This window comes from Rhodnius prolixus, unplaced genomic scaffold, assembly GCF_049639745.1.
Source record: "Rhodnius prolixus isolate KJV_2025 unplaced genomic scaffold, Rpr scaffold_2, whole genome shotgun sequence".
Lineage (NCBI taxonomy): Eukaryota > Metazoa > Arthropoda > Insecta > Hemiptera > Reduviidae > Rhodnius > Rhodnius prolixus.
The window spans coordinates 29,112,118-29,130,711 of NW_027411592.1; the positions used below are offsets into that span (position 1 = coordinate 29,112,118).

The following is an 18,594-nucleotide window of genomic DNA, read 5'->3' on the forward strand; positions in this document are numbered from 1 at the left end:
TGTACATTTAAATTTTATTAGCTGGAAAGATAATTTCACGATTGAGGTTCGCACGAAATTTATTTCAAAAATATGAATTGTATTTTGACTACCGATAAATTAAGATGTCGAGTGTGATAATAGATTGCTTCATTATTTATTGTATAATAAATAAAAATATGCAGAGATACATTAAAATTGAAAATTTAGCATTTTATTTGTTAATTATGAATAAATTTTAATAATAAAAAAAAATTAGTGGTACGAATTTTGGTGGAGGCGACCATAATATGATCATTGAAGACGAGGTGAATCAACCACTCCCCCATCCTTCATTCCAAACTTCAAAGAGGGGGCCTGGCGCAAGCGTGCCCTATAGGGGTGCTTCCATCGTTCACCGTAGCGCCTACTGTGAACTACCCGGCAATACTCCGTCTGGACGCGACCGTGCTACACCATCCTTCCGTTCGGTACGTGCCTTTTAGTTTGTATTGTATAACAAGTGCCGAGTGAGGAATAACTAACTGAAAACAGAAAAACGAATAGGACAAGATGCCGATGACAACCAGCAGATCCACCAAGTACACGTACCGCTCCACGGGCGGTGGCACGGCGGACGTCAACATTGAGTACTCTGCCGACCTCAGTGCCCTTTCCAGGCTCGAGGTATTTTTTAAAATAAAAATGTATTGTATTTTCTCCTATTTATCCTGTCTTCAAAATCCTAATTATTTTTCTTAAAATAAAAAAATTGCATGAGCACGACCCTTCATCTGTGTTATTTCAACAGGACAAGATCCGACTTCTGAGTGAAGATCTGGAATCCGAACGAGAGCTCAGGCAGCGGGTGAGTTAACCGGTGAAAGAAAACTTAAGAGTTTTTTTTAATCGCCATGTATAGTGTGTGCTTTCGCTTTTGCAAAACAGAACAAGAAATTAATTTGACTGTTAAATTAGCATTTGGCACTAAAATTTTATTTTTAGATTGAAAAAATAATCATAAAAAATAAAAATAAAACAAATTAATGTTAGGCCAAATGAATATTTCTATAGAGGATAGACGTAGGCTTGCCTCTCTTGTAAAAATAACTTAGGCCTTCTCGACCGGCTTTAAATGGCACTGGCCTTATTCTAACATTGCCAAGATCTGAATTTTAACTTATGCTGCTTTAGAATATCAAATTAACACTCTGTTATGCCTCAAGAATTAAATATTTTAACATTTTGTCTCTTATTGAATCTGGTTTCCCAGGATTTTACAAACCGTAGCAGCTATTGTACCTAAAAAATAAATTACTTTAATAGAACGTTTATCAAATAAATGATTGGAGTTGAAATTGGAATTTTAATTATTTCAATTTTTTTTTTTTAACTACTTTGGAATGTTCGTGGAGCATGTTTTTCTTAAATTTAATTTTTTTTTTTTTTTTTTTAAGAAATTAAAATAGTAACTGTGCAGTCAAATTTTTGTTATATGTTAGAACAAAATAACCATATTAAAATTATTCATAATAAGACAGCATAAAACAAAAATATGTCCATTTCGGCCATGTATAATCGATAATATAGAAAAATCAAAGTTATATAATGGGTTTGATGAATTTTCACTCAATTATTCCAACAAACCATTCAAATATTTCTGCCGACATTTCCCTTGGACAGCCTATTTACAGATAATCTAAAACCTGTAAAACATTTAACTAGTGCTTTAATTCAAAATATTAATCATAATTTCTGTGTTTATTTGTTCAAAAAATAATGAAAAATTTCCAAAAAGACTTGAATAAAATTAAAATGTAGATTTAAATCAAACAATTTATAATATAAAAAGGTGTGTGTCTCTTCGAATTAATGTTAAAAAGATTTTTAATGCAACTATTAATTGTTAACCATTTATACAATTATTTAAAATCATTTCTCAGTTAGCATCCTCAAGTTTTCTATATATTTTAAGCACTTTCATCTTTGTTTCTAAGATTACATTGAATAAAATTAATTCTATCATTAAATCTATTTCTTTCTAAAATCTTGGCCTACTACTTATAATAAATGAATTCTATCCTATTGAATCTAAACTCTACAAATTAAAAGTTAAAACAAAAGAATCGGGATATGTTTCGGAGGCTACCATGAGACATAAATCCCAATAAAAGAAAACGCAGCTAGAAACATCCTTGCATGACTAACCGTCTTAAATTTAGTCCATTAAATAAGTGCCAAGTTTTTCTAGTACAAATTAAAATTCTATTGCAAAAAGTAAAATTCTATTATAAGCCAAGGTAATATTATTTAATATCACATCACGGAAATTTTCTAACGATAAAAAAAAATAATTCTGTAAAAATGGGTGACTACATGAAAACGTCTCATTTGTCCGTGCTTATAAAGTATATTCTAATTAAAAGATTTGACGATATTTGCCTTTAATTTAACTGCATGCTTTTGATTTGTTTCACTTTATAATGATCATGTTCATAATTATCTATTCTAATTTAGATCGAGAGAGAGAAAGCTGACCTGAGCGTTCAAGTTATAGCATTACAGGAGAGACTTGAAGAGGCTGAAGGTGGTGCAGAAAGCCAGGTTAATTGTTCACTATAATTTAAAATTATTTTTTTAAATATTTCTCTTAATATTTTACAGAAAGTAAGAACGCAGATTTCTTTTACAGTGGACAATTTATCCTATGTTAAAAAAATAAATACAAATATTATAAACAATTTTAAATTTAGGTTAATAATAAAAAATAAAGCCATTTATTTTCAATATCATGGTATTAATTAAATTTGTTTTACTTCTTAGTTTGAGATCAACAAAAAGCGTGATACAGAGCTTTTGAAATTAAGAAAACTACTAGAAGATGTACACTTGGAATCTGAAGAAACTGCTCATCTCTTAAGAAAAAAACATCAGGAAGTCGTTGTAGATTTTCAGGAACAACTGGATCAATTGACAAAAGCTAAACATCGGTAAATATTTGAATATTTTAGAGAAGAATTATTAGTTTTAAATGAAGAAAATAAATAAAAATGTTTGTTACTTGGAAAATACTTTTAACATTAAATGAATCTTCCACAGTCAACAAATAAAAATAAAACTTAATTTAGAAAATAAGAACTGCGTTTAACTTTTAGGACAAATTATTAAAGATAAGGTAAATAATAAATCAGCTGACTTAAACTTAAAGGTGATGATATAATTGTAAAGAAATTTTTCAAATAAAAGTGTTGGATCAGCAAGAATGTAGAGTCCGTCCAAGTTTTAAAAGAGAATCGGTCATTTTTAGGAAATCGCATAGACTAAAAATTCCTCTTTAAAAAAATAATAAATCAATGATGAATGATTTCCTAAACATACATAAAGTGGTTTAACATGTAAAGTTTAAATCTTTCTTTATTTTTATTGAGTTATATACTAATTCACAATAATAATTCTCAGCAAATATACTCACATCTTCGGAGGGAGAGAGATAACTTATTTCTTAAAACCCAGGATTTCTCAAAAAAGGTGTTCATTTCGAACATAGTTATAAACCTTAAGTAGGAAATTTAAAACAACAGCTAAAGAAGAAAATTTGAAATTGAACCCTCAAGACAACGCTTTAATCAGACGATATTTATCTTATTAAACGGTGTGCTACTATCTTAATTAGCCAAAAGTTTCTCAATTATCTGAGGATTTTCGACAATTGCTTTGGAACTTTGATATTTTATCTGAAGTTTGGCTATCGTTCCACCTTTTTTAATTTAATAAAGCCTTGCGGTCTCTCTATTTTCGCACTGTATATAAACATCTTACCAACCCTAACCTTCTTATTTTGAAGCTACTTCAATTAAAAGTAAAGTAAAATAATCGCCAATTTTTCTCAGGCGGCGGTTAACACTCAACTACCGTTTGCTACTTCAATTATAAACATTTTAAAGAGATGATGGTAATGGAGACATCACTATGCACTAACTTTGTTGTGATTTACTTACTTTAACGTTACTGTTGAATGTCAACTTTGACGTTTCATGCAATCTTCTAACCCTTCTTGATCTAACTCTCCTGTTTGTCATTGATACTTCTCTTTCTTGAGCTTCCCCTATTCCTTTTAATAGAAAAATGTTTTATTGCCAGGATTTGGAATTGCTTTCTGGCTATAGTTCTGCATAGCTAATTCTCACCAAGGTTCTCAAGAAGCACTTTTTGTGGCCCAACTGCATTTTCATCTCCGGAACGAACCGATACTACGTAGATTAGAAGCCTGTTCACTATTAATATTAAAGCTTCAGTTTCTGGAGTGTTGTATACAGAAATATTATTTAAAAGAATCGAGATATCAGAATTTCTTAATTAAAATTTGTTAGATACAAAGGGCGCTAAAGAATTGAGAATTTATTTTTGTTTTTTTTCTCCTCCCAGACGCGTCTATTGCTGCAATCTTTAGCGTCCAGAACTTTTTGAGTAGTTCCGGAAAATGTTCTTACGTTTCAGACAATACTGTCCAACACCCGACTGTGACCTTTATAAGGGGCTCTTTAATTTTTAACAATTATAATATAATATTAACAATAAGTTGTAGCTTTTTTGTTAAATTTTGTCGTGAAGAAATTGTTCACTTTTTCATTTATTTATTTTCATTGACCAAAGAAGGTATGTACTTTCATTATAGAAATCATTTTTGATATTATTTGAGTTTAGATTGATGCTGTAATTCGATGGCAATGTTTTTGTTAGAGGCTTGAGGTGTTAATGGCAAGCTGCTTTTCAGATTTCTTTTTTGAAGTACTTTATTCTCGGAAATAAATTGTCGCTTCGGAAGTTTCCATTTTTTTTATTTTTCATTTATTTTATTTTATTTTTATTTTTTTTAACGGTAGCTAGATTCGTAGAAAAGCTAATTGAAAATGTTCAATGAGTAAATAAAAATGCACTATCTGTTAAGCCGCCTTACAATCAACAAAAGAAACTTTACGGTTACATTTAAAAATATAATTAATTTTTTTTACAATTACACTTTATACCAATTGAATTTCAGTACCACAAAATTTGTTTATGCCTGCCTTTTTGTTATACAAAACTATAAAAATAAAAAGTTTTAATGGGATTTGATGTAATTCTTAATTTGTTTCTCGCAAGAATAATAATGATAAGATTCTAGCGAAGTAATTTGATTTTAAAGAGATGTTTTACAGGTTCATAAGAAAAATGTTTTCCTCATTTCTATTTCTTGATTACGTACTAAAAATAAAATAAAAAAATGTTTATTAATTTGTCACCAGAATTCAAAAATTTTGAATTGATTTTTTTATAATTATTATTATTAGATAGATTACAATGTATTTCCTTAAGGTAGAAATTGAAAACAGCATTAAGTAAACGCGGATCTACCCAGAAACACCTGTAAAGCGTAACTTCTGAATTCTTCCTTTAGTGCCAAGAAGTATGTAACTAAGCCACCAAATCTATTTTTAGTCTAGGAGACTATGCCAAGTCTTGCAGTACGCTGCTCCCAGCTCCATATTTGTGCAACTTCATTCAGATCTAGTTTCCCTAATAACAATAAATTAATTTTTACTTTTTTTTTAAGAACGATAGTCATTTATAATTTTATAATTGTTATTCTGTTGTAAATCGAATTTGTTGTTCTAATAAAAGATAAAAGCACTGAGATTATTTTAAATTTTCGAAATGGAGCTTTTACCGAAAATACATTTCAGAGTATTAGATTTAGAGCAGATTTTACTAGGTTATGATTTAAATTCTGTTCTACCCACCAAGAAAAGCTTATTAACATTATACTAGAGAGGAACTCTAGCTTAAAGGTTCGAGTTTTTCATCTCCAAAGAGCCGTACTCTAAGTCACACACGAAATCCTCATTAGGTTTAGGGCTGTTTTCCCTTCTTTCTGGCAAACCTACACAAGCTACACTGACAGACCCATGCGATTCATGTGTTTGTTCAGTTTGCAGTGGCTCGACAAGAGCCTAACGCCTCCCAGTCTTTTCGAGTGATTCCGAAGTATACTTATAATGAATTTTTACCCTTGCGTGGGACCTACCAAGCCTACACGCTTTGTTGGCTTCTCATCTGCGGCAATTCGTTATGCCGTCAATAGCTCAGCTCCATTGAGGGGGAACTATGAGAATCATCCCGGGTAAAACAGGCTGCCGTCCCATTACGCTTTCGTTCTGAATGCCTGAGAACCAAGACAACTTGTACCAATATTTAAAGGAATTTCAATTTCAAATTTTATAAGAACAGAGTAGAATACAAAGAGAATTTTCAATTCAAAAACTTACCACCTAATGAATTCGAATAAGAAAGAGGAGTTTAAGCCATCAAATGTTGCTTTTTAAAATAAAACCACTGTTTGTTGAGATTCTTTACGGAAATTTAGATCTATATTTTCATAACATCTGTCTGATATTGATTGAACGTTGCACCATATTTCTTCTAAGGACTTTAAAATGTCAGGTCCGCAAGATGCATTGGCAGTCCTTCTATTATGGTGTACACTCTCCACTGCCTAGAATCAACTAGAAGAGCCGGTAAATGTCTAAAAAATTACGACCCTGGAATCTATTACCATTCTCTTACACTGTGCTGAACAAATTAATTGCAACAAGGGCTGTTTGTTTTCTTAGACCTCATCTATGTTGGAGCCACTCAAGACCCTCACTGATTCATAAGCTTAAAGAAATGACCTATTATTGTGTAATTTAATTCTTATATTAACCAATTCCTAAAAAGTTTGTTAGTGCTTCCCTGGTTGAACAGGGAATTATAGTAATAATTTAGTTGTCACTTGTTTCAAAGCAGTATAAATAAGATAATTTATTTTTAGGGCTGAAAAGGAGAAAGCCAAATTCCAACAAGAAGTATACGAGCTTCTTGCCCAGGTAGAAAATTCCAACAAAGACAAGGTTTGTCTACAATATTAATCATTTCATTTATATTTATTCTAGCACAATTCGTTATTCTTTAACTAATAAAAATATTTGTTTATTTATAAACGGCAGTTGATAAGCATCAAGCATGCTGAAAAACTTGAAATTACTATTCATGAACTGAATGTGCGCATTGAAGAACTGAATCGCACCATTGTTGACATTACATCCCATAAAACTCGACTATCCCAGGTAAGTAATTTATTTTTTTGACTTTAAATTATTCTTTTAACTAAAATATTTTATTTGAGTTGAGTCCTTAAGCTTCCCTCTGGAATTTCTTCAGCAGACTCTGTCTTTGAGCAATTACGCTTACCATGTGCATAATCCATAACAGATCATTTACATCGCAGAGTATTTTGCATACACTGTAAATTCCAAAATAAATATACATAATGCTTTACTTAGTCATTAAGCTAACTCGCGGTTTATTCGAACAATTAATGAATGAACTCCAAGAAAACTATTTAATGAAAACTAACTTTTTAAAACTTTTGACTTTTAAAAAAATATTCAATTAGAATTGCGCTAGCTGCAGAAAAAGATTTTACTCTTAAAAGTATATTACTATTTCCCGACAAAACTTTGCATATATTTTTAAAACAGTTTTAAAATTAAATTATACTAATTTGGTTTTTTTTTAGGAAAACATTGAACTAACCAAGGAGGTTCAGGATCTTAAAGTAAACATCGAAAATGCCACTTACTTAAAGACCCAAATTGCTGGTCAGTTGGATGATGCCCGCCGCCGTCTTGAAGAAGATGAAAGGGTAACTACTTATCAGTTCTTGTATGATTTATTATTAAAAAGTTTCTATTTTAAAAAGTTCCTTTTACCAAAAAGATGTAGGTCCATATTATAAAACAAGTACTGTGAATGAACTTTGAAACTCAGATTGATGCCTTTTTTATTTATTTAACTATTTATTTTCTTTTGAGAAAAGTAATTACGCTTTTTCTTTTAATAGTGCTAAATGCGAATTCAAAAAATGTGTACGGTCCTACAGTTTGTCGCATTGGAGAAAGTACTTGAAAAAATTATACAACACTAAAATTGCTATTTGAGTTTATTAAGTCGACATTTCTTGGAAATAAATCACTAAATAAACAAACAAACAAAAAAAATCAATAATTACGAGGAGCTCCAAGTTAACTGGTATAGTGTCCTTTAATCATCTATCTTTCATTAGGAAACTTTGGAAGAAATTAAAAAGCTTGTAACTCCAGTTTTCTCCATTCCTCTGTAGAAAAATCAAACGTTTTCCAATAAGAAATATCTGGAATAAATTATTTATCTTTGTGGGCTGCAATCTGTGATTAATAAGACCTGGACATTTACAGAGACGATCCACTTTGGAGGCTTCATTGCATCAAGTGGAAGTTGAACTGGAATCAGTTAGGGTCCAACTTGAAGAAGAAGCAGAGGCAAGGCTAGATCTGGAAAGACAACTTGTCAAGACGAGCAGTGATTGCTTGACGTGGAAATCAAAATATGAATCCGAAGCAGCTGCTCGCACTGAAGAAGTTGAAGAAATTCGGTTAGTAAATACTAATTTGTTGAAACATAATAAGGTAACTCATTTTTTCTCTTTGGTTTAACTGATGGTTTTTCCACTAAAATTTAATTATTTAATGATCATTTAGAAAATTATGAAAAATTTAAATCTTGCATATGTAATTAAAATACATAAATAATTATTTTAGCAAGAAATATACTATTCGCCTCCAGGAGCAGGAAGAACATATCGAGACTCTGATTGTTAAAATTAACAACCTTGAAAAACAGAAGTCTCGACTCCAAAGCGAAGTGGAGGTCCTTATCATCGATCTTGAGAAGGTACACTTCATTAATATTTTATTTAAAACATTTCCTTTTAAATTATGCTAATAAATTGAAACAGTGTAATTCAAGTCAGTCATAACAATTAAATAACATATATGTATATGTACCCTACAGCATTGCTTTAAGATACTTTATTTTAAAATTAAATTGACATTGAATTTTATTTTTCAGGCTAACAACACTGCACGGGAATTACAAAAGAGAGTCGAGCAGCTTGAACGCATCAATATTGATATGAAAACTCGCTTGGAAGAGACGACCATTGCTTTAGATCAGGCCCAAAGAGATCTCCGCACTCGTGCAACTGAAATACAGCGTCTTAACCACGAATTAGAAAAGACACGAGAACAAAAAGACTCACTAACAAGGGAGAACAAAAAACTTGCAGGTTATCATAAATTTGTATATGAGTAAAAATTTTAATAGTTATTGCTTCCTTTACTGATGTAAGAGAAGATTTTTCAATCAAGTGAGTTTCCGATAGATTTAAAATTTGTATTTTGAAGCTCACTGATCAAATAAAAATTACTAGTAATTATAACATTACTAGTACTGAATGGTTTATTGAGCGCTTCGGCTTACTCTTTCTTTCTTAGACATGTTCACCTTGACAGCACCTTAGATGAAAACATTGTTTTTATTTGTTTGATTGTTTAAGGCGTCTGAAATAAACAAACTGAAGTTATTGGCGCTCGGAGTCTTTTTCAGTCACTGCCCAAAGTGTGTTCTCCATAAACACCAAACTTTCCACCACTGAACAGTAAATTCACAGCTGGAAATAAAAAATGCTTCTAGGAATAAGAAACTAAGCTGGACTCAAATCCGGGATTGTCGCGTAGAAGTCGCCCATTGCACTAACCATCGAACAATCCCCTTCCTCACCATTATGTTGTTCGCATAAAAAGTAAACAATTAATATTTATACAGGTGAAGGACTGAATTAAGTTTAACTTCTTTCCAGTATATTTTTGTTATTCCTTTTGGCACAAAAAGCTCTGCTTTTTTTCATTATAGCCATTTTTTTTTTTTAATCAGTCCACTTCTCAGAACCGAAAGGGATCATTTAATCTTCCCCAAGAAAAAAGTTATCAGATACTCAGGAATCTAGACCGATGTGTAATCCATGGGAGATTGGTTCAAAAACTTGGCTGCTCAGATGAGTTGGGCATTACAGTTCACTTTAAGAAGCATTCTTTACCAATATGAAATTGGACATTTATGTTGATAACCAAGAAAAAACTAACTTACATGATACTGCGGACGCATGGTGTCCAAATAGGAAAGTCAATCTGGGCCCCTAATGGAATAAAAAAGATGAACTATTTGTCTTTTTGGGATCTGTTGTCTTTTCTTTAACAGAATTCTTGCTTAATTATCTGTACAATGATGTAACATGTTCATATTATCATGGCGAAATAAAGTATCTTCGTTGTATCAAATCGATAATATAACTTAAATTACATTTTTTAGTTTCTCTTCGTAGTAACTCTCTAATTGTTAAGGCAATCGCTCCAAATGTGACGCGCTACAATAAAACAAACTTTTCTTATAGGAAGTAATTTGTGAGTGTATATATACTGTTTTCAAAAAATATATAAAAAAAAAGAAAGGGTTAAAAATATTTTGAGTCAAAACTTACGGAAAAAATGAATTCTGAAGTGTGAACCCTGCAATTTTTGGTTTTCGAGTCACGCTTTTTAACTCTAATCAATTCTTTAAGTCTAGTAAGTCCGAAAAAAGTGATTAAAAAAGTGATATGCGAACGAATGTCTTAAAAAACAAGAAATCACTGGAAGCACATACTCTCTTACAATTTTGCGACACCAATCGTGACTTAGGTCAAAATTCCTTGCTGAAATGCCACCTTAATGAAAGGATTTTTTTTTAGACCTTTTCAGAAATACTCCAATATTTTACTTAAATAAACGCACATCGTTTGGTTTCTGGAGAAAAAATCGGGGAAGCTTTCTTTTTATATTGCCATTTTATTGTTTGCAGTGGGTTGTCACCTACCAACCAAAATGAGAATTATGTTTTTCTGACTAGTTTAAAGAAAAATTTCTTGACCAGAAGCATGAATTCTTTGAAAAATTCTTTTTTTAGTTTATCTGGTTCAATCTATCAATTTTTGCTTGGAATTCTTAAGGACGATATCTGGGATGATATACTGCCTTCAAAAGACGTATTAAAACTGTGAACATTTATTGAAGTCACTAAAAATTCTAAGAGAAAGAAATTCTAAGTTATAACCAATCCTTTAGAAATGTTGCAAGAGCGGGTTGCTAACAGAATTAGTATCAGATTAAAATATGTTGGACAAAATAACATACTTAGTTTTACGCATTTTAGTAAATAAATAAAATTAATTCGAACCTTAATAAAAACCCACTTATTCATTAATTGTAAACAGATGATCTGCATGATGCCAAGAACATATTGGCAGAAATGAATCGTCGCCTTCATGAGTTGGAGATTGAACTGCGAAGACTTGAAAATGAAAGAGAAGAACTATCTGCAGCTTATAAAGAAGCAGAAGCTGTAAGTTTCCAGTTGCACAATTTTTAATACTTATCTTTTATTTATTTGTTTTTATTAGCGTCTATTTGCGAAATATTTTATTTAATTTTTCAGGGAAGGAAAGCAGAGGAACAAAGGTGCATGAGATTAACAGCTGAATTTGGACAATTTAGACATGAAGCCGAAAAAAGAATCGCAGAGAAGGATGAAGAGATCGAAGTCATACGGTAACTTAATATTTGTTGGTGTTCTAACTTTTATGTATGTACTCACTTTTCTTCAATTGAACTTTTTGAAGGATAGGATGAGTATTAGTACGAAGGAAAATTAACAATATTGTTAATTTTAATATATTTATTTCTTGTCTTTAAACAACATTCTAAGCCCAATCTACACTTTTGGCTTTAGTACCCTAATGGCATTGCTTTCCAAAGTCTACTTAACCAAACATTTTACTAGAACACCTTGAGCATATTGAAACTTGTCAAAAATGCAGAATTAAAATCTAGACTCAATTAAAAATTCGTTCAAGTAATTTTCACATTATGAAGACAGATAAGCAAATCACTTGACAATAACAGCACTGACATACTTAATATTTCCATATTTTATGCCATAAAATTTCGGTACCTAGTGCTGAACTTTAACAAGTAGTCTCACATTCAACTCTCAGACAGGATAAAAGAAACGGACTAAACAGAATTATGGACCATTCGAGATACAAGGACCTAAATCCACCCTGACTCAACAAAGCTTCTCCGACCAATAAGAAACTTCTGAAGCAGAATTCTATGGCTCCAAACCTTACAATATTCAACCTACACAATTCTTCCAGTTCAAAGACCTTCGCATCTGTACACAAACTCCTAGTTTCCCAACCTTCTGCAACCTAGAGTGTGCCAGCGTTACTCTTAATCACTTCCTCCCAATCGAGGCCCGAGCAAGTTCAGGCTAGCTATATAAATATATATTCTGCAAATACCCTTTTGCTATTGTATGTAAACTGAACAATGGATGTAAATAAGGAACCAAGAAATCCCGTAAAATTTGTTCGTTCTCAGCTTGTTTACAAAGCAGAAATAATGCAATTATAAAATATTGCCCATGCTACTATAAAACGTTTTTCTACAAAAATAATTATCTCTGTCCCAGTTTATTTGGTATTTAGTATTTAACTGTTAATAGAAGAAAAAAAAATGCGAATCTTCTTAAATTGCAAGTTTTTATATTAGATTTTTTCACAACAAAATTTCCAGAAATTATAAATAGATAAAAACAAATCTGAGTTTATGATAAGTGAAATTTGATTAGTAAAGGATTACAAGGTCTGTTTTTATTGTCTTTTCTTCAACAATAGGCTCTTAATAGACGCCTATTCTTTTATTTCTGAATCTCTTAGAAACCCGAACCACTTTATCATCCTTTCCTGGATATCTTATCTGTTTTCTCTAGTTGCGCTATCGTCTTCCATCTTTTTGCTTTCGAATCGTAATGATTCATATTTTTTACCTTTTTTAGCCGAAATTTGTTCACATTTACCTTCCCCTAATTCAAATGTATTTTCCCTCTCTATTCAGAGCTATAAATGTTGATTATACGTACAATTATTGGAGTGTGCTTAATACTTCTAGATTTTTTAAATTTTTTTCTTAATATGTTTTTTATAATAATAAAAAATTAATATTTTGTTAAGCACTGCTTTTTGGAAGTTAAAGGTAAGTAAACAAATTGTATTCTTGAAAAATATTTTTTTTTAATCTGATTTTCGTTGATGAAGTTATTGTCTCATGTCAAGTAGGCATTTCTGCAATTAAACTATAAATAAAAGCGATTCTTGCGCATAGAAATGAATGAGTCCTTGGTGAACTTGGCTTTAAAAGTACAATAGGTGCCCAAGAAATGTCCTATTAATAGTGCAATATATACAACTGTTAAAAGACAGTCCTCTGATACAATTCTTCGCTCCTTTTTGCGCGATCAACAATTAAATAAAGTTGATTCAAAAGAAATTTTTAAAATTTGTGTTATAAGTGCTTTTATCAAGAAAAACATTTTTATATTAGTGTACTTATTTTATTAAAATAACGAACGATGGGCGATAGAAGACCAATATTGGTTAGCGAAATAAGATCTCCAATACAAAGAACACCAAGAGGTATAAAGACGAAATTACTGGGAGAAGTTTATCAAAATTTATATAAAGAAAGTCGACAAGAAAAGAGAACTGTTGAATCATATAGTGCTAAAAAAGTAGTGCACAAGGAACATCGAGAGAAAATGATAGCAAGATGTGATATCGATGAAACCGAATTACTTAAACCTTTAGAAGATGTGAGACAAGAACTTCATGGAATAGATTATAAAACAGCGCGTACACTTTATAATAGCAGGTGCTTTGGTTAACAGTAATTTAATTGATTTTGTTTTTCTTAGTTTTAATAACAGTTTTCCTGTTTTCGTAGCAAGCAGACAAGTATTGAAATTGAACAATTGAATGCACGAGTTGCTGAAGCTGAAACTAAGCTGAAGACTGAAGTCATCCGCATTAAAAAGAAGTTGCAAGTGCAGATAACTGAATTGGAATTGTCCCTTGATGTTGCCAATAAGAACAACATTCAACTTCAACAGACTATTAAGAAGCAATCGCTACAATTGACTGTAAGAAAACAAAAAAAAAAATGAAAAAATAATAAATCAAATAATTTTATATTGAAATTTTAATCAATATTATTCCAGGAATTACAAGCTCATTATGATGAAACTCAAAGACAATTGGCAGTTACTATGGACCAACTTGCAATTGCCACCCGTAAAGTACAGTCATTGACTGCTGAAATGGAAGAAATTAGAGGAAACTATGAACAGGTTCGTTACACTAATTGTATGTTCTACTTTTATTTTTCAAAACGGTTAAGTTTATTTTAACAAAAAAAACAAACTAAAATATTAAAATAAAAACCTTGCAAAGGGGTTAAAAAGAAATCAGAAGCATAAATCTTAACGTCCTCTGTTCTTACTTTCAATATTATCTACCATAAGTATTTAATTCATTGCAATATATATATTCATTTATTTATTGCCAGATCAACAATGCTAGATGTTCTACACGATATTGTATCAAATATAAACTTGAAATTAAATTATAAGAGCTGATCATATCAGTCCTTGAAATAATCAATCCTAAACTTCAACTCTTGCCTTGCACAATTACAACAAACAGATCTTCAAAAAATCGTGAAGATTTTTTATTACGCGAAATGCTTTTTTAATGCTTAATATAATCCTGAAGTTCTAGACACAGTTTATGGTATTCCACCATATTTTACTAAACAGTTACTTTAAAAAGATGCTTTTCTAAATAACATCTTGAAGTTTTTGTTCTAATAATTATCACTTAAAAATAAGATAAATAAGGAAAATAAATAAACTAGTAATTTAATAAGTTATTAACTTAAACCAGTACAAATAAGTCTCACACAGTACTTACATAATCTGTGTAGGATTAATTTTAAATTTTAGATTTATAGTAGTCAGATTGGATTATTAATCAATGTATTTATCTATCTGTAGGCTCTAAGAGGAAAGAGGTCAGCAGAACAATCATATGAAGATGCTTTAAGTCGTATCAATGAATTGACTACTATTAATGTCAATATTTCTGCTGTGCGTGCGAAACTGGAACAAGAATTGTCAACCGTTGCCTCAGACTATGAAGAAGTCACAAAGGAACTTAAGGTATATCACGCAAACTAATGATTAATAATGTGAAAATTTTACAAAAGTATGTTTAAGGAGTAAGGTTACAGCAAAACAAAAAACAAATTTTTCTGTGTGAGATTTTTAAGATAACATTTAAAAAATACATTAAAATAGCTAAGAGCAGAACTCTTGCAGCAACCATTTCATTATTGCACTTATTCTTTAATTAGCCTGCCATTTGTGGATGCAGTCACACAAATGCATGCTAAAAATAACTAAGTAAATAACAGTTCATAACTCAATCTCCTTTCCAGTTACTAATTTAAAAGTCACTGTTTTGTAAATATTTCCCGACATATTGTTTATTTTTTCTTTATTTAATTTAATTAATTAATTTTTTAATTTTGACGTCTGAAACAATTTTGCAATCATAAGTCACAATTAATTTTTAATAATTTAGCTGCAGTAGCTGTGATTCACTTCCACTTTTTTGTGCTATTTAGTTAATATTCTATTTTATTTATTCCATTTTTCAATGCTAATGTAATTTTTTTTTATATTATATTTATGCCTTTTATTATATTTCACTAAAGATGACGCTGATCTTAAATCAATGCTAGTTAGTACGTAAAATGTTCAGGCAAATGGTGAAATCATCAATTTTATAAACTGCAGCACCAAAACTGTCCACTACAAAGATATGTGAGCTGCCATATTTAGGCACAGATCCATCGAATCCTTTGTTGGTCACGGCATTTAGATGAGCACAGGAAGTGGTTACAATGCCAAAACCACTACTCTTTCACCTTTTGGCTAGTCACCGTTCAAACCTTTAGGAAGAGAGGCGAATTCTTAATTCAGTCCGTTCTCGGCTTATTTACTGAGATATATTTACTAAATTAATTTTTGTCTTGTGCCATAGTTTTCCCAATTAGTTATCTTTTAACCGCATTACTTTGTTTCACAATATCTCTTTTCCATGCAATAAATATAAGCAAGTTGGAAAAATAAGAATGAACAGGTGACGATTCTGTTTTAATAACAAATTGTTGAGAAGTTTTATTATTATTAAGTTGTAAATAATAATTAAAAATCATGCCTTGAACCAACCTGAAATTTGATTTTGAAAATCTCGATGTCTTATTAATTCGTTCATCCTTTATCATTAATTTAGATTGCCGATGAGAGGTATCAAAAGGTGCAAATTGAACTCAAGCACAGCGTGGAGATACTACATGAAGAACAAGAAAGAATTATTAAAATTGAAACCATTAAAAAGAGCTTGGAGATTGAAGTCAAGAATCTATCAGTCCGGTTAGAAGAGGTAGAGGCAAACGCTATCGTTGGTGGTAAAAGGGCAATCAGCAAACTTGAAGCAAGGGTATGTTAAGGCATGCTTTCATTGTATTTTTATTTAATAGGATATTTAGCCCACCCAGTCTTACTTAATTTGTATTTTTAAGTAGTTTATATTCATCTCTTTCTACAACACCTGATCGGTAATAGATGTAAGCCATCTGAAAAAATAAGTACACCTTTGTTTTAAGTAATTAGCTCAATGCAAACAAATTCAATGAATAAACTTTTTTTTTTATTATTCATAAAAATTTTTAATTATAAATAGCATAATTCTGTATATGTATACTTAAAATTCATTCGAAATATGAACAAAAATTCTGAATCATGACATCATTGTAATTACAGCGATTTCAAACATGTTTTCAAAATTACTTCCGATATAGTTTAGAAACTTTAGATTTGTTATGTAATGAATTGTTTTAATGTATCCATCAAAGAAATAATGATTCATACTACAGATTCGTGACCTGGAATTGGAATTGGATGAAGAGAAACGTCGTCACGCTGAATCAGTAAAGATTTTAAGGAAGAAGGAACGTTCAATTAAAGAAATAATGATCCAATGTGAAGAAGATCATAAAAATGTCACACTCCTTCAAGAAGCTCTTGATAAGGCCTCTCAAAAAGTTAGCATTTATAAGAGACAACTTCAGGAACAGGTAATACTTTTTATTTAGTTAATTTTTGTTTTGTACAAAACTGGATGTAGAAAATGTAAGTTTTAAATTTATTAAGCATTTTCCTTTAAACGTTTCTAATTTGCTAATGGACTCACTCATTGAAATAAAACAATTAACACTCTATTATTATTGTATATTCAAGTTTTGGTATAAGATGAAGTGTTTCCGGTAAGGCTTTTGGCATAACAACCTTATAAAAAACAGAATTGTACACGGTAATTATTTAAACTTACATTTTATGGAGCTTATAAAAAAGTTGTGGAGCAATTGAATAACATAGTGACAATTGTACTACAATAAAATAAGCACCTTCATTTATATAGGAAGGCGCAGGGCAATAGTGCTCTATAGTAATGGAAATAGTCTTCTGGAAATTAGCTTCAAGTAATGTAGAGAAGGAATCATCCTGACTTTCCTTTAACATTGGTTTTATTGGGAATACTTTTTCTGTTGGGTATTTCCAGAGTTATGGGTAAGAAACATGATACAGTCTGTTTTTTCAATTTCTCGATTCAATTACTTGCGTTCCAACGTTTTGAGAAGTCTTGTAAATGATTAGTTCTACACGAGATTTGCGTAATGTTTACAGCAGTAATGCTTTTGGAATTAAAAGTCATTTATAAGCGACGGAATTGAGAACATAAAGAGAACGCAGATTAGCTGCAGTTGATTTTCATTATATATTTAGTTAAAGTTAAATTCCGACTGAGGAATTCATTTTAATAATAATAATAATAAAGAAAAAAGAATTTGTAAATATAATGTACGACATACCGGAGGAACGTAGTTGCCAATATTCTTTGCCAATAAACTCTGCCTTTAGACTTTTATGCGAAAAATCAAATATAAATTTGCTTTACAGGAGGGAGTATCTCAACAGAGTGTAACCCGAGTCCGCAGGTTCCAAAGGGAATTGGAGGCTGCAGAAGATAGAGCAGATACAGCCGAAAGCAATCTCTCCTTAATCCGTGCTAAGCATCGCACTTTTGTCACTACATCTACTGTACCCGGTTCGCAAGTGTATCTCGTCCAAGAAACTCGTACCACCGAAAACTATTAATGAAATTAACAATCCTGTATAAAATCCTTTTATGGAACAGACGGTACAGAAAAAAAAAAAAATCGTTATAGATTCTAGAAAATTATGTCAACAATACTATTGCTTTGTCTGTTCTATTCAGCTTTGAGATGATTTTAAAAAAAATAAAAATAAAATAAATAAAATGGTTAATGAAAAAAAACTTTATATAATCGTGGAAACTAATAAATAGAATGGAGAAGTGGATTAAAAATTCATTTTTGAACTATCTGCTTTACCACATACTGTATTGAAATTTCAGAAAATAATATCAAATTGCGGTCTGAAATTATTTTCTGGAAATGCACATTTTTTAACATAATTTTATGTCGGGCCAGTAAGTGTCACTTGATCTATGTAAATTAAATGTTAACAGTTAAATTTTAAAAAAAGTGTAAGAATTGATTTTACATCAATAAAAAAGTAATTTTTCCAGATGGATGATTTTATTTAAATTAGATGATTTTTTTTTTTATTAAATTTAATTATTTCATTTTATTTGGTAGA

General features: G+C 30.7%; 1 protein-coding gene and 1 long non-coding RNA gene across 2 annotated transcripts; one reads left to right on the top strand and one right to left on the bottom strand.

Moving 5' to 3' along the window:
- The first annotated feature begins 392 nt into the window (after nucleotides 1-392).
- Prm (Paramyosin) lies at nucleotides 393-18,524 on the top strand. Its single transcript, XM_074118870.1, has 18 exons — nucleotides 393-645; nucleotides 770-826; nucleotides 2,476-2,562; nucleotides 2,782-2,948; nucleotides 6,809-6,887; nucleotides 6,984-7,103; nucleotides 7,556-7,681; nucleotides 8,253-8,449; nucleotides 8,616-8,748; nucleotides 8,926-9,142; nucleotides 11,165-11,292; nucleotides 11,386-11,498; nucleotides 13,734-13,929; nucleotides 14,008-14,136; nucleotides 14,842-15,006; nucleotides 16,145-16,351; nucleotides 16,788-16,988; nucleotides 17,872-18,524. The coding sequence occupies exons 1-18, from the start codon at nucleotides 532-534 to the stop codon at nucleotides 18,067-18,069; spliced, it is 2,634 nt and encodes an 877-aa protein (XP_073974971.1). The 5' UTR covers nucleotides 393-531; the 3' UTR covers nucleotides 18,070-18,524.
- Nucleotides 5,244-6,802, bottom strand: LOC141449436 (uncharacterized). Its single transcript, XR_012455511.1, has 3 exons — nucleotides 6,264-6,802; nucleotides 6,023-6,160; nucleotides 5,244-5,514 (listed from the first exon to the last, which is right to left on the bottom strand). It is a non-coding gene; the product is annotated as an uncharacterized lncRNA (long non-coding RNA).
- Nucleotides 18,525-18,594: the final 70 nt, after the last annotated feature.